Below are 16,339 nucleotides of genomic sequence, written 5' to 3'. Positions count from 1 at the left end.
CAATTACGTAGACATTATATGAGGACCCAGAAGACCTTAAGTGAACCTGATTTATCTTGACTTTGGTAGTGTTGAGAGTCGATGGGGAACTGTGCTCCTAAGTGCCGACAGCTGGGCTGAGCCTGTGTGTGTAAATCCCGCCTGCGCAGGCTCGTGTACCCGAAGGACAATCTCTGCACCGTGGAGCGTCTCGTTTGAGTCAGCAAATAAAACGGGGTGCATGGAGAGACTATGCAGAAGCTGGATAATTTATATTTAGGCCCCATCAGTGTCCCTGGTGAGTCAAGTGATGCTGGGCAAGGAGCTTGAGATCTGTGTCCCCGTTCCCCACCCACCCACCCACCCGCTGAGGATGAGGGCACTCTGGAAGTGTAGATAATGCATGTGCTGTAAGGTCTCTAGGAACAAACACATACACATACGAAACAGGGCGAGAGCTTGGTACTCCTCTGTAATTGCTGCTTTACTGAAATTAACCCAAAACATCCAGATCTGTGAGCACTACAATGACTGCATTGGAGAGCAGGTGAGGGGTAGCTCTGTTCTGGCAGCATCAGCACCGCTTCAGTTAACCATAGACCAGAGTTTGGATGTTGGTTATCGCCTCGAAAAGGTGAATCTCTGTTCTGCCAGCTCAACGGTTCTCTGTCTCCCTTCCCCACCACCCAGGTGCTTCTGACTTGACTGCGTTCAGTGACCCCCGGGTGGGAATCGACCGCTCCTTCTCCGCGCTCCCCTCCATCTCCGACCCTCGGATGCACTACCCGGGAGCGTTCACCTACACGCCGACGCCTGTCAGTTCAGGGATAGGAATCGGTATGTCTGCCATGTCCACGGCCACGAGATACCACACTTACCTCCCGCCTCCCTACCCCGGCTCGTCGCAGGCTCAAGGCAGCCCGTTCCAGACCAGCTCGCCCTCCTACCACCTCTACTACGGAACCTCCGCCGGCTCCTATCAGTTCTCCATGATCTCGGGGGGAGACCGGTCCCCACCACGCATCCACCCCCCCTGCACCAACGCCTCCACGGGATCAACGCTCCTCAACCCCAACCTCCCCAACCAAAGCGACGTGGTCGAGGCAGAAGGGAGCCACAGCAACTCCCCCACTAACATGGCGACCACGGCGAGGCTAGAGGAAGCAGTGTGGCGACCATACTGAATCAATTTTGAGTAGTTATGGGCCAGGACTAACGTGCTTTCCATTTCCCGGTGCCCGTAGGTATCCCATAAACACCTGTCTTGCTTATGGGCCCTGCCATGTTCGTACATCACTTTGAGAAGGAAACCCTCCAGAAGCCAGCGCTCCCAGGAGCGGTGGCGTGTATTAGCCAGCCCCTGGCGAAGCGACGTCGCTCCAGCAAAGCATCCCTGCCGGGGGGCTGAGCTTCTGGAAAGGAGGACGCCTGAGTTGGTGGTCCGGAGGTAGCGAGGGTGGGTAGAAAAGTACCCAGTCTGTTTCCAGGCCTGTGGCTTTCTAACGTGCCTGGGCTTGAAGGTCTCCACAGCCCTAAAGAGAGTTTCGGTTCACTTCTATTTTTAAGACTTAAAACCTAAAAAAATCTTAGTGAGTTTACTGCATCTTATGGACATATTAACTGTAAGGAAGTATAGGAAGATTCCCAGAGGGAAACTGTGAACGCTTCTGTTTTAGCAATGCTGTGAATGAGAGGTTTTATATGTTGAACTTCATTCTTTCTTTTTTTTTTTTTTTTAAACCATGTTGTATATTCCAAAGAATATGGAATTTTTTTATTGCTGGGGTTTTTTTGTTTTGTTTTGGGTTTGTTATTTTGGGGGGTTTTTTTAGGATGCAGCTCATCCTGCTTTGCATCTAATTTGTTTTATTTCTCTTGGCACCTTATAAATTGCAAAAAAAAAGATTTTACTCTTTTTTTTGTTTTAATCATGCTTGCTTCTTTCTTGCTTTGTCAACTGAAAGAATCAGCCCCTTTTTCAATGAGTTAATTTAACTTTTTTCTCTTGGACTTTTTTTTTTTAATACAACGGCTACAGCCTTGGGTCATTTTCAACTACTGTACTACTTTGATGAGTTCATTGATATTTATGCTTGATATTTAGACTTTTCTTATTTGTTGATACTATTATTATTTAAATATGCCTATATTAAAAAAGATCAGCAATTGCCTTTTTTAGTAGCAGCCAAAGTCAAATTTATCACATTGAAAAAGGCTGGAATAACGATGGGTAAAGTGACCTCCTAATTACCTAGAAATACTGTTTACAATTATCTCACTGTCATTTTACTCAGCTAACTGGGCTCAGATCCTCAAAGGCATTTAGGTGCCCGACTCCCGCTGAAGTGATTCAGGCACCAAAATCCCTGGGAATTTCTGTGCTTTCCCAGCCAGTGGAGTCATCTCTCCCTACTCCTTCCTCGCGTCTCCTTCGTCACCAGTGGTGACCCTCAGGATGTACATATTTCATAAGCAGACTCAATACTCCCTAACTAAATACATCCCCCTACGGTCCCATTCTGCTCCCGAGCTTGCCTGGGCTTCCTAACTGCACCGGTGGAGGCCTCCTAGTCTTTCAAAAGTGAAAGCCAACACGCAGCTAGCATGGCAAGGGCGAAGTCCTGGCTCCGATGGAATCGGTGTGAGATTTGCTCCTGGCTCAGCCGAGCCAAGATTTCTGCGCCGTACAAAAGCCACGTTCCAGCGTGCTGGAAAATAGATCAGTTCATGCATCACAAAATAACTCGAACTGAACAGGGTTGTCAAGCTCATCTGGAAAGCAGGCTAGCAAAGAAGGGGCCTTAACGGTTCCTCCGTCACCATCTTCTGAGGGAAGAGGAAGGGTATTTAGAACTAGTGCACACAGTATTCTGTCCTGTAGCAAATATGCAAGGCTTATACTAACAGCATGTTAGTGCAGAGTCGTCATCGTTGCCCATCGTTACAGCACAAACATATCAGATGTCACTGTAAAGTTTATGGCACTATTTTATTTGAGGGTTTGGTCTGAATGCAGTTGTTGTACTACTCATTAATTACAAACTGCTGATGTTGACACGTGTGCGTTCCAAATTAGCTGATTATTATTTAATGTACCTCTTAAATGAGTGAAACAATTGCAGGTCAACTCAGAGAGTATTTGAAAGCAGGACTTCAGATCAGTGTTTGATGTTTAAAAAAAATTAAAAGGATTCAAATTAAAAAGATCCTTGGCTGCAGGCAGCAAAACAGCTGGACTTATTTAAAACCATTTGTTTTTCAAGTTTTCTTTTTTTTAATATGATTTTGCTTCTTTGTTTAAGTCAGATGCAGTAGCACTTTGGTATTGAAAAGTTACAAATTGAAGAATTTACATTGTCAATAAGGTCATTTTTGTGCAGAAAATAGGGAGTGTTTCAAGAGATCTCAGCAAAAGTTCAAAATGGTTCTGTTAAAATACATGCATGGCCTTGTGCTTTTCATTTAGCATAATATTCTTTATCATTTTCTAGAGTTTGCTCTGAACAAAAAAGGCAGAAAAGATCAAAATTATATCAGAACAGTTAAAAATATATTTTGGAAGTATGGAGACCTTGCTGAATACGGAAATACAGAGACCCTACCTGTTGTGGCATTTACATAGCTGGAATCTCACCTCTTCAGTAGCCTAAAAAAAGTCCTTCATCACTAAACAGTAGCTCTGTTGCAGAATCCATCTTACACATTCTCTGTCGCTGTGCAATTAAAGAAATCATTTACTGCAGCTCTCACATCTGCCTTGTGACTGGACCACCCAAGTGCATAGTACTGTGAGCGTGAACCCAGAAGTGAGGGAGAGGAGAGGACCTCAGAGGAGCCAGATCCCTCACCACGGAGGGCAGGGCTGCCGTGGCCGGGTGACTTCAGCCCAGTGGCAGAAGTGAGCTTGATGTGGCTAGCACGCTCCCAGGCCTGTCTGTCGCCACAGACTGCTTCCTGCTGAAGCCCTTTGCCCCTTTTAGCCCGTAGTTTGTACTACGCACTTTTGAAACTAAAAGATCAGGGATTTACAAGAACGGGGAGTCGGCATCTCTTAGCCTGGATGTTATTCATGGGATGTTATTCATGTTAGGATGTTAGACCTAACATTGAATATTTCTTATGTCTACAACTCTACTTTGTCTTACACTTGTCCTAAAAGTGAAGATTAATTGTCCTACGACTTACACTTGTCCTAAAGATGAAGATTAATTTTACGCTCCCTGGTGTGAACAGGATGAGAAACTGCAGAACTGGTCACCACACCTACCCTGTGTCTTTACTGACACGTAACAAAACCCTAGGATTTCCCAGTGCCTCACGTGTGGTAATTGCCAACAACTAAACTTTTGAGTCTCTGTGTATGTCAAGCACAGCACAAAGCAGCACCCTCTTTATAGAGGAAAAGCTAAGTTCATTATCCTTTGCAATTAGTCCGTTTCATCACTGTGGGTTTCAGTGTATTCACACAAGTGCTTATGAGAAACCACAGCTTACTCAAATCTATATTTTTGTAGCCATTCCCTGTCCCCCTAAGGACAGCAAAGATCTTCAAGGCTGTAAGAATGCTCTCATGTCATATTAAGAGCACTTACCAGGCAGAAAGAGGACATGTGGATAAAACACTTCCCCTGTTCACACGTCTCCAAATTATAGTATATAAGTATATATTTTTATATATATATATTATATATATAGATTTATATAGTTTTATCATCCCGGTAGCTGAATGGAATCAAAAAAGAACTATTGTGCTTCTGTTCGCAAGTCGCAGTCAGCAGAGTGCCTTAGATACCTTCCCCTACCGAAATACAGTTAATGGCAGTCCTTACTATCAGCTTGTGTGTTCCTTTCACAAGACACAACTCGTTGTCCAGATGCAGCCATATAAAACAATTTTGAAGTAAATATAGGGCCTGGCTCTCATTTGCTCTAAGGCCTCAAACTTTGCTCTCAAACAACATTTATGCTCACTTCAAGAGTTCCTGCTACACTTCCAGGGCGATGTACAGGAGCTTTAGTGCAAGGGGGAGGCGGATGCAGATGCATCCCTGCTACGAAGGATGTGATTTATAGAATTATGCCAAATTACCTGCTGGAAAGGAGAAAAACGCTTTCCTCCAAATGGCCCACAGTCTTTGTCAGAGTGTTCCAAATTGCCTGCACTCTTGAAACATTCATTACTGCTTTCTGGGTGACCTTTTCCATGGGTGTATTTGAAGATTCAGGAGAAGTGGATCATTTCTCTATTTGAGCAAAACACTTGCTTGTTTTCCTGCATCTTAACATTTTTGTATTTTATTTTTGTTAACCTTGCTTGGTCAGTACCGATCACTTGGCATTTTTCTCTTTGTCCTAAAAGGGTTGCATCAACAGAGTTACTTGTATTTATGTATGTAAATAGATTTCAAAAGCTTCATAGCAAAATATTTAGTGCTTGTAATTACTCTGCTTTTTTTTCATTTTTCTGTGTTTTTAATGAACTTACTTTTGTGTTTGCCTAAATACTGTAGTGAGACTTATTTCTTTCCAAATTAGTTATTTTAGGCTTCAAGATTAACTACATTTTATTCACTTTTGTAAACAGTTATAGCATGGTCTCTATTCAACACTCTTCACTTTTTTGTGGTAGGGGAGAAATGAATGTGCAAAAATCTGTGGGTTATTTGTGGTATTCTGGGTTTGACAGTTACATCTTTCTTTAAAACAAGAACTAAACTTTCAGTCTGAGGTGGCTGTATCGTAAGTCTGAGGGGAGGACACAGCAGGAGACGCACTCCTATCAGAATGGCATCAAAGTGTATTTGTTCAGCATTTACTGGCTACGTTTACAAAACAGATGCTGCAGCATCCTGCAACAGCCACATTTTCCCTTGACACTGTCATGCTGAACATTTCCAGAAGGGGAAACTACCAGGTTCTGGAAGTTTGCTTTTTTGTTTTTGATCACCGGGGATTTTTCTTTTTGGGGGGGGGGGGGGGGGGGAGAGGGCTGCTGTTTTTTGGAACCAGATAGGAAAAGAGAATAGAGTAGATTTTTCCCCCACTACAGGAAGTCTCTACATACCACGTCAGAGTAGACTCTTGCTGTACATAGGGATGGCTGTGTCCAGCGCCATGGGAGAATTCATTACAACTAGCACGCAGAGCAGCTGGACTGCTGCGTTAGTTCTAATGAAGACTTTCTTTCTTTCTTTGTACCACAGTTTCCTCTGTAAATTCAATATCATAATTAGTGTGAATGACAAATAAAATGTTTGACAGGTATGCACATTGGCCTGGTGCGTTCTTTCATCAGGGAGAAAACAACTCTCTCAGAGAACAAGTAACCATCAGAAAAAGGATACTGAGCATGTATCACTCACATGATCAAGAGTATGTTTCCATACCTTTTACTGATTTCTTTCTTTTTTAACATAAAATGGCATTTTCCTGCTATGGAGTGACCTGGCAGAAGGCCTGCTATCCAATAGGACTATCAAAATAGGACTGAAAGGAGACTTTGCAGGTACAGAAGCCTAGTAATTGCATTATATCTCTGGCTTCTTGATTCAATTTTGATATTTCAAGGTCGTCTACAGCTCTTATTTTTCTCCCTTAATCTTTTGCCTCTTGGGTTGGATCCTTTTTGATATTGATGAGTTGAACCTTACTCCAGGAGCACCAAAACAGATAGTTTGAGGTCATATTACTTATGAGATACATTGGTTGTTTTTATCTTTAAATAAATAATGAAACAGTAGTGTTAATGAAACATTAATATGGGGGAACCAAGCTTTCAAAATGAGGAAAAAACCAGAGTCAATATTGAAAGTTCAATCTGAAAGCCTCTATCTATGCATTTATAGATATATATAAAATCTTCTCATATTGGCTCTACACAATACATTGCATTATATTAAAGAAGCTTTCGGTACTGTCCTTCTACACAATAATGTATATATACAAAGATTAACTTTCATCTACTACTCTCCTCTCAGTGAAGTGAAAAGCTACAAAGCAAGCTATTAAAGCTGTATTTTTTCTGACAACGTGTCAGGTAGCACGTCATCTCTCAAATGATAATTCATATTATCTTTTTAAAATTAGGGCCAAGACACTAAGAGAAAAGAGTTACTGAATTCCAGGTACTTAGATTTCTAATGTCTTCAGAGGTTAGAAATGCTAGCACATACCTCTGACGTGGTTACTGATTACCCTGCTCGGTATGACCATCTGATATTTCTTTCTGGCACAATCCCATGTTATCCTAACAATATTGCACTTATATTTTTGCAAAGGTCTACCCTACAGATTCTTCTCCTTACCCTATGAAACCCAAGAGCACTTCTTTAGAGGTGGATGATGAAGTAGAGCACATATTTATGTTGTTTCTTACTTTAACACAACAGGAAAAGAAGCTCCAAATAGCGACAGTCAAAACAAAAACAAAAATATTACACCCAAGGGCATCTCAGCAGAAATATTTGTAGCTAGATTTTGAAGACTATGTAGAGGGCATACCAGCAGAGTTCTCATTTTGTATAGGAGGGTCAGGCATCAGACTGCCATGGCCATTTTAACTGGATGCACATATCCCACTGCCGCTGAGGCTGCCTGTCCTTGTGAGAAAGGCCGTGTCTTTCTTACTTGACAGCAGCAGCTCAGGCATTTGTGCAGGCCAGCTGGACTGAGGAGAGTCCCTGCTAGCCCCAAGCCTGCCAGCTTTCATAGTGGTTGTGCCATTCCAGATCAGCAGCACCCGCTCTCTGCAGGGTGAAGGGAAGAAGCACGGGCAGCTGCCCTCTCCAGCCCCTCTGCTTTTCTCCCTGCCTCCCCAGCAAATGGGGAGCCGAGAGCTCCCGAGCAGGCATCAGGACTGTGCGTCAGGGCAGCCCTCTGGGATCCCTGGCCACTCGAGGTGGCCCTGCCATGCCTGTTTTGGCAGCTGAGAAAGGCCAGCTCAATCCCCCTCCTCGGGCTGCTTGAGGCGGAGGAAGAGGAAAGGGCAAAGAAGGTGATGAAGACTAAGGCTGGAGGCTGCTGTTTGTGACAGGAGGCCTTGGCAAGGGTGAACGCAAAAGGTTGTTGACTTCTTGTTGCACCTCACACCCTGACTGACAGCTTTTAATGGCCTTTAATTAGAGAGGCTATTGTCATGGGTGTTCTCCCATGCTGCTTTGTTTGACTTGCGCAATGAGGAAACAGCAGTAAGCCAGGCTCCAGAGCAAAAGCAGCTTATTAAATACTATCAGCCTGCAAGGCACCGTACAACTCAACACAGATGTCCTGGAAAGACAACACAGGTGTGTTACCTTTGGTGTACATGGCATTTTCCCTCTCTTCAGTGGCTTGTCTCACAAGATGACAGGCTTGGATTAGTGGTGCTGTTTACTGTGCCTAGAAGTGATACCCTTTTTCTGAGCAGGCATGGAAATGCTGGTTACTGGTGCAGCGTGTGGGCATAGAATGGACTATAAACTCTGTATTACCTGCTCTGAGACAGACCTCATTCACAGCATTCATAGCTTAGAAGCCTATCACCACTGCAACTGCTACGATACTGGAAGACCTTGTAATGGCACTGTGGTTTCCAGACATGACTAAAATATGACTCAGTCCAGCACTGTAAATGGGCCAAAAATACAATTTACCCATGGCCCCATACCTTTTTACAACTCAGGGCTTTTTACAGTTCCATAAGATGATTTGGGAACGTATCTCAACAATACTTTAGGTATCCCCTTCTTCTCCCTGGAAGACAGCACCTTTTTTCACTGTTTAACTATGCTGAGGGCTCACATTAACTTTGCCACTGGGATGCCCGTGGAGCAGAACTTCTAACGTAGGCAGGATCTCAGGGAAGGAATGTCCGAATTACAGCTCATCTCAACTCTTGCCTGCTGGGGGAGGGAGGCACAGTGTAGATAAAAGAATGTTTAACCCTGAGGAGAAGGAAAATAAAAGCTCAGAAGCTACAGGTCTTCATTGGAATGTCTAGCTACTGAATTAGGAAGCTTGTTTTCTGGTTTTAAGTTACAGGGACACCTAGAAGTCTCCCAGACTGGATTAGTCAGCACGAGTCACTGTCTGGGAATTGTTTGGGTTTGCGAGAGGAGGATAAAACAATTTAGAAAGAAAATCTAATACACAGATTTAAAACATAGCCTGCTTTCAGAGCAGGGAGGGGGTCAGGTCTGATTTGTGGACTTTATAAAATGCTGGTTTCTAAGTGTAGGAAGGCTGTCAAAAGAGAGAGAACCTGTTCCCTGCTGATGCAGAATTGTTTCCCGTAGCATGTAAAAAGTGCCTCCGGCTGTTTTACTTTCAAATGCCCCAAACACAGGAACATCTGTAGCTTTTCTGGGGAAGCTTAGACGCGGTCTTCCTATTATCTGCTGCTGCACTTGACACATCCTGTCAGCAGAGACGAGAGCCTGTATTCAGGGCAGCCTGCAGTTACAGTTCCTCAGGAGGTCTCTGACATCTGGGTGTGCTTCACGCGGCCACCAGGTTTATGCCTGCTGGCTGCTTAGTCCCATTTCCCCTGTTTTCTCACACCAGAGTCCCTCAGGACCAAGACCTCCCAGTTCAGAAGGCAGCTCTGTTGCCATGTGCAGGGATACCACAGGTACGAGGGTGCAGGTTTCCCAGCCCTAGCAGCTCAGCAGGTGCGTGCCTGAGGGGCACTGAACCCCATGCCACAGAGCCCAGCCCGGGTGTTCCAGCGTCCTCTAATATCACCAACAGCTCAACTTTTTTATATGGCCTTCTTCAAAGGAGCCCAGTGGTCAAACTACACTATGTCTTTGCACTGGGTGAGCATCACGTGCATGGAAGTCCTTTGAAATTGGTTGAAAATTTTCACTGGAATAGTAAAATCCCTCCATGAAGCCCCCGTGGCAAACATCACCCACTCTTAAATGTCTGTGATAAAGAGTTCCTCTGAAACAAGGCAATATGGGTTATTTTACATGGGGAAGGTTTCCTGTTTCACTTTAGCCATGTAAAACAGTAGCTAAATTTGCGAGGGGGAAAGCAACTGTCTTCCTCCCTTTCTTTTTCTATTCTGCTTCCCCCTCTAACACACGCATCTCTGATATTTCTCCAGCCTCCTTGCAGAACTGGGAGCCCGGTGATGTCAGTCCAACACATGTAACTTTGAGGGATGTATGATCACAGCCGGTCAAATGCCAGCATGACCATCCCATGGGCATTATGATTCTGGGGCTGGATGAGAGGAAGAACAGTTGTTCTATTTTGGAACAGAAACTCACATTTCCAAAACTTGCTGCACACGGCAAACATCTGTCCATGTGGTCCTGAAATAATGTTCAGTAGTATCCTTTTGAAAATGTTGAAACCAAAATGATCTTGGTTGCCAAAGGTTGGAGCCTGCCAGCTTAGCTGGGAATCCTGGGCCTTCCAGGCTCTTCACTCTGTGGGAAGCAGGCAATGCTGCTGATCGGCAGCAACAGTGAGATGGTCGGGGTGAGTCAGCATGTTGCACCACAGTTTATCAGAAATATTTCTGACCAGCCCCACGTATGAGTGGCCAAAAGGAAGCTCTTCCTACACAGGCATTTTGGCTACTTTTTAGTGCTGTCAGGGCTGTGGCTGTGATCCCATGGGCTCACTTGGGTGACCTTGCAGACCTAAGGTGTTAAAGGGGCAGATATTTTGCCTTGTAGTTCTGCCTTTCCAAATGTGATCCTTTAGTTTGACTTGATTAGTAAGATCACTTTGTAATGCCCTGTATAATTCCTAACCTCCCTGGGTCTTAAGCATATCACCTGCTGGAAAATATTTGTGTCCTTTCTCAGTGTCCTGTAGCCAAGCTTGACATTTTCTGCTTCCTAGTCTCACATGCACCTTAATTCTCCTTAAGACACACAATTTTTAGTTTTACCCTCTCCCGAGGGTAAAGTTAATAAATGAGGAGTGAATCCAGCAAAGCAGAGGTGCCTTTCACCCACAAACAGAACGTAAGAGACTTTAAAGGCTGGCTATAGCTGAACTGGTATTTGGCTTCAGCTGCTCTCTCCAGAACATACCTGCCAGTTTTCTTCCTCACCCTTAAAGAGGTGGCCTCTTCTCACTTATGTTTGCTTGCACTCTTTCCTCAGATAAGGTTACATCAGTCCATAGCTGGCAACCAGAGAGGACAGGAGATGGGGAAGGAATGAAAGGAAGAAAAATTATGAAAATCATGAAGCATGATTTGGAAGATAAAACTACAAGTATGTTGTCACTTTGCAAAGCATGTTTGTTCTCCTCAGGCAATGGTCTTTGGGGCAATCTTTGTTGCCATGTCTCCATTGCTGCCTGTCTCACAGGAGGTGACTATTCTTTGACTCTCCGACGTCTGCTTATCAGATTTTAAAGTCTTAAGACTTTATCCACATCATTTGCATGACTTATCCACACCTTGCCCTAGCATGTATACAATTACATGGTACGGTCAAGAAGTTTCCAAGTGTCCATTCAGCCAGTGTGGTTCCATTAAAGATGAAAAAGGAGTCACTAATTGCTGAGTACCCTCCCTGGGGGTGGTGAATTTTGTCACTTCTCAAGGCTCGATACAACAGTGTACTGAGACAAGAGTGGGTGGAAGAGACACAGCCCTTCAGTCGCTTCTGTGAGGGATATTTTTGTGTCCTGTTTGCAACAATATCTACAGGCATATTGAGGTTTGCCTCCCACAAGAAGCTTGGTGGTTTCAGTAACGTAGCTACACATGAGGGAAGAATGAGTTGTGTTTGGCCTGTCTTGCGGAGGAAAAGAGGGGCGTGTGGGAGGTCAAATTTATTCCAAATCTTTAAATAAGCAAAATTATGTTTCCGGTCTGTTATCCCTCCCACCTGGATTTTGTAACTAGGAAAGAGAAAGAAGTTCTAGCAGAAAAAAACAAGTTCTGTTAAAGATAATGAGGTTTTTCATTGTCTGTTAAAGAGGTGCAAGAACAGTCCCCAAAGAGTGGTTTCTCCTTCCAGTGCAGGAAGCTGTAAATAGCTGAAAAAAAGGAAAACTTCTGAAGGCTTTTTCCTATCCTTGATAAAACAAACATATGTTAGAGCTAAAGCATCCTAGGAACTAGGTTTTCCTCTCTGATGCTAATGGAGGCGGATGCTGCAAGGAAGAGAATAAGCTCATCTTCTCACAGTGATTGCTCAGCACCTCTCAGAATTAAATTCCTCAAGTGTCTCTTTTCTTGTTTGTACCACCGCTCACACACACTGTGGAGCTTTATGATCCAGAGCTCTCAGCTGCTGGTAATAACCCACCATTAGAAACTAACACGGCTCCCACAAGTTGCTTATCTCCTTGCCAGTTGTTATGATGGTATATTAAATGCAGCTATTCCTGTACTTTTCCCCCTTTCGTGTCCCTCGGAATGGCGTTCTCTCTGTTTGTCCAGCTCAACTGTGCTCTTCCATCACCTCTGGCTCATATCCACCGCTGTGCGGTCTCATCAGATGTGTCTCTGTTTCAGATGAGTCCATGGGCCGTACAGATACCTGAGAGCACGATGAGAGCATAAGCCCCTGCTGCTGCAGTAAGATGTGGCCTGTCTCAGGTGCCGTTTGTAAATTTAGACTTAGGTTTGCTGAGTGGCATATCTTAGCACAGAATGTACTCGACTAAGGATCTGCCCCTGGCTTCTTCACTTGCTGATGGCTGTAGCAAAATCCCTTTCTTCCTGTGCCTCGGTTTCCTCATCAGCAAATGGGTAGTGACACTGACATTCTTTGAGAAGCACTTTGAGCTCCATTGATGAAAAGGTCCACGGAGAGGAGGTTGTTGTTATTGTTGTCTGCAGTTTAAAAACATGCTCATAAATCATCTTTCAGGGATGGTGAAGCAGGTTTCATTGGCTCTGGAGCTGGGTGACTGAACAGAGAAGAATTTCCTTCTTTGGCATTTTCCCCTAGTTTTAATAACTTTGAACTCTTGCTTTAGATCTTGTTTACATTAGGCTGGTTTAGTAACTCTGTGTCTCCCTCCAGCAATTGTGTCCTTCTTCCCCACCTTCCTCAGGTATTTGGTTTAGGTACCAAACATCTGACTCAGGTCTTCCTGGAGAATGGCTGAGCTGGGGTGGCTGAAAGGAGGAATTATTTTTCCCTGTTGGTGAGTAGAGGGACTTAACGGGGGAAGGAGGCGGAGGCCATGACTGACATGGACACGGGCCCTGGGAACATAAAAATCTAGGCTGTCACCACACCCATTTGGCCTCTTGATGAAATGTTAAACACAAGCTGTACGGATGGCCTGTGCTAAAAATGTTCAGGTCAGAGAATTGTAATGGGTCCTTCCAAGCTTTATAAGCTACGAGGCTGCGACGCCTGCCTTTCGGGGCAGGGAGGGGAAGGGAAGCTTCTTTGAAAGCAGCAGGTCACTCACAGCTAACCTCCGGTTAGTTACACACGTGCATCTGTCATGGCGCGGCCCCCAGAACTTGATCCCTGCCAGGAACAGCATAGCTGCTTCTTGTTCGGTTTGGTTTGGAGAGGCTCTAACAAGCCACGGGGTCAGTGAGAGCCCGGTCCGAGCTATCCTGCCAGAGCAAGGCCGCTGTTCCCGAGAGGCTCAGCAGAGACGCGGGCCAGAGCCGGCACCCCGGGCCTTCGGGGCAGGCAGAGCCCTTGCTGCAAGGGGAAGCTCCCCCACCCGAGCTACGCTGCGCACCCGTGTGGGCTGGCCGCCCGGCAGGCGCTGCAAGGCCGGGCCCGGCTCCGCTGCAGGCGCCGAGGTGGCCCTGCCGCACTCACGGTCCCCAGCGGCCCCCGGCCGCCCCCGCCCGGCCGCGGCCCGGGGCTGACGGAGCCCTCCCCTCACAGCCGCGGCGGGGGCCGCTAGAGGGCCACCGCGGCTAACTGCGGGGCCCCCGCCGGCAGCCGAGGCCGCGGTGGAGCTGCCGGCGGCGGGCCGGCCCGGGGAGCTGGGGGCGGGAGGGTCCCGTAGCGCTGCTGAGGGGCCGGGGGCCGGAGGCGGCGCGGTGCGCGGCGGGCTAGCCCGAGCGGGCCAGCGCTGCGGCTGGGCGAGCAGAGGGCAGGCCCAGGGAGGCACCGACCCGCGGGGCGCGGGCGGCTGACAGCAGTGGCTCTCCGCCTGGCAGCAGCGGGGCGTGCTCCGGGGAGGAACGAGTGCCGCGGTGCCCTGACGAGGAGGGTGCGATAAGGATGGGGTGGTAGATAAGACGTGCCTCAGGGGCACCGAGTCTGCTGTGGCCGGGTAAGGTAGCCGGCAGACGGGGCTCGGCTCCAAGCATTGCTGCCTCAGCCCTTCCTCACCTGGCGGTTTGCGTGCCTAGTAACGAGCTGCGTGAGGAAACAAAGCTTTATAAAACCGGAGTCTTGTCTAGTCTGGGTGTTAGCAGAGCCCCGCATCCATTGGTGAGGTTTTCCCCAAACCTGGTTGCCGCTGGCCTCCCCAACATTTCACTCCCTCTCTGCACGGCCGGGAAGCGCTTTGCGGTCAGCGGGGCTGGAGGGCACCGGGGTCGGGGTTCGTGATTTATCCTTACGCTGCCCTTTCAAAGGGTTATCACCCTCACGGGGAGCTGCAGCGTGACGGCCCCCCAGAGCAACAAGAAACTGGAATTAAACAAATATAAGTAATTGTCCGGCATTAAATCTAACAGTACCTGAAGGCTGAGCTCCCCACAACAGGGCTCTGCTATTTGCCAGGAATCTGAAAGCTGTTTGATACGCTGCTAAATCAATAAAGGGAGAGGGGAGCGTTGGCAAAATTTGTTTGGTGTCTGTGAGCTTAGCAGATAGTTTCTCCGTTCACATGGTGCTGGCTTGCTGGGTTTAAATCGGAAAGGTCATTACATGAAGTAGTAACTAGGTGCCAGGCTTGAGGGGAACACGGTGGGCAGGAAGGCGAAAGGCCTCAGCCATTCACTGGGCCTCACAGTACAGTGCAGCCCTTCAGCTCAACAAGGATGCAGCCAGGCACTACCAAGAGGAATGGCTATACGTTAGCAGTAGCTGTAGAAAGGATAACAACAAGCTTTTCGTCCTGACAGAAGGGAAATTTTAAAAAGCCATTGACCTTGTCTGCAAGACATTTTCGCCTACTGTGTTCATTGGTGCTGGATGAGATTTTCAAAGCCATGTCAAGGGTCTATGTAGCTATATATCTCCTGTGAAAATGAATGGAATACATCCATCTGGCGTTTCTTTCCAAGTTTCAGACACGGATCCTTTCCTCGCTTCTTTGTCAGGGAAGAAGTCTTGTCACCAGCTCTGCCACCGCGTGGGGGACTTGGGCAGTACGACTCAAGGGAAGGATGGCCTGGAGCAGCCCAAAACGTGGCATTGCAAGGAGTAGGGGAAGGGAAATCCAAGGAAGAAAAGGCTCAGGCATACAGCTGAGATGAGATGGATTATTTTAAAGCTTCTGACAATTGCAGATCTCTCAATCTGAAGGAAAAAAATTCTTAACTTAGTTTTCCTATAAGAGGCTTTTCTAATTAACTGAATCCAAACCTGGCAGGAAGGTAAGCAGCATTGTATCTCTGGGCTTGGGCCTTGTAATTATGGCCCATTCAGGGAGAAATCCTGACCTTTCCAGACAGAAGGGGTAGCTGTGAATGTGCCAATCAGACAACCAGACAGATCCATAAATGCCTATGGGGAACAAATTTCAAGAAGTCTTGATCAAAACTGTCAGGAGCCATAAATGCATCCAGATGGGAAATAGCTCTGAAGAACTTCCCATTGCCACATCAGAGACCTGGAAGCTTGGAAAATGTTGAAAGTTGACTGTAATATGAGGTTCAAAGCCAATAGGCTGGGTTGTCTGCAGTATTGTGTTATGGCTGTAATCTCAGCAATGCATCAGGCGCCCTGGCTGGCTGATAGGAAGACTTCGTCTCCCGAGGCAGGCGGATTCCTACTCCTTCAACAATATGCAGAATATTAGCACTCATTGCTTGCCTTCCATTCTTTCACATCCAAACTTTTGGAGTGCCAAATACTTTGTCATCCAGGATCTGCGAGATGGCTTGAGCCCCATGACAGCATGTTTCCAGTCACATCTGATGAGCTGTCACTGAGATTTATGGCTTTTTTCAGTAGAATCCAGACCGATCCAAAAATCATAAGAAGGTACCAGATAACAAACCAGATTGTTCAGACGTGTTTCTCTGCTTTATTGATATCGTATCATCTACATGTGTGGTTTCACTTCAAGAGTAAATGAGTTACCACTTCACTGTGACTATAGCAGGTATCAAAGAGGTTCACTGGAGTATTCCTCTTGGCAAAACCAGGACCTGTAAATGTCAGGTAGTTTTTACAAACAATCTGGCAAGCAGCCTTTTTGATAAAAATTTGGCCTCGATCTGAACATATCCCATATCCCATTCTACAAG

The 16,339-nt window shown here is 46.2% G+C and overlaps 1 protein-coding gene across 6 annotated transcripts in view; it reads left to right on the top strand.

The window, feature by feature from the left end:
* RUNX1 (RUNX family transcription factor 1) overlaps positions 1 to 6,243 on the top strand; it is a 175,555-nt gene extending 169,312 nt beyond the window's left edge. For all 6 annotated transcript variants that reach the window (XM_072846197.1, XM_072846225.1, XM_072846190.1 and 3 more), the window contains one exon: positions 670 to 6,243. In XM_072846197.1, coding sequence (XP_072702298.1) covers positions 670 to 1,163 — 494 coding nt within the window. In that variant the 3' untranslated portion in view covers positions 1,164 to 6,243. The remainder of the gene's footprint in view (positions 1 to 669) is intronic.
* Positions 6,244 to 16,339: the final 10,096 nt, after the last annotated feature.

The sequence above is a fragment of the Ciconia boyciana genome, chromosome 1, assembly GCF_034638445.1.
Source record: "Ciconia boyciana chromosome 1, ASM3463844v1, whole genome shotgun sequence".
NCBI lineage: Eukaryota > Metazoa > Chordata > Aves > Ciconiiformes > Ciconiidae > Ciconia > Ciconia boyciana.
Note: the sequence above shows the minus strand (reverse complement) of the source record. Positions and strands in the feature narration are given on the sequence as shown.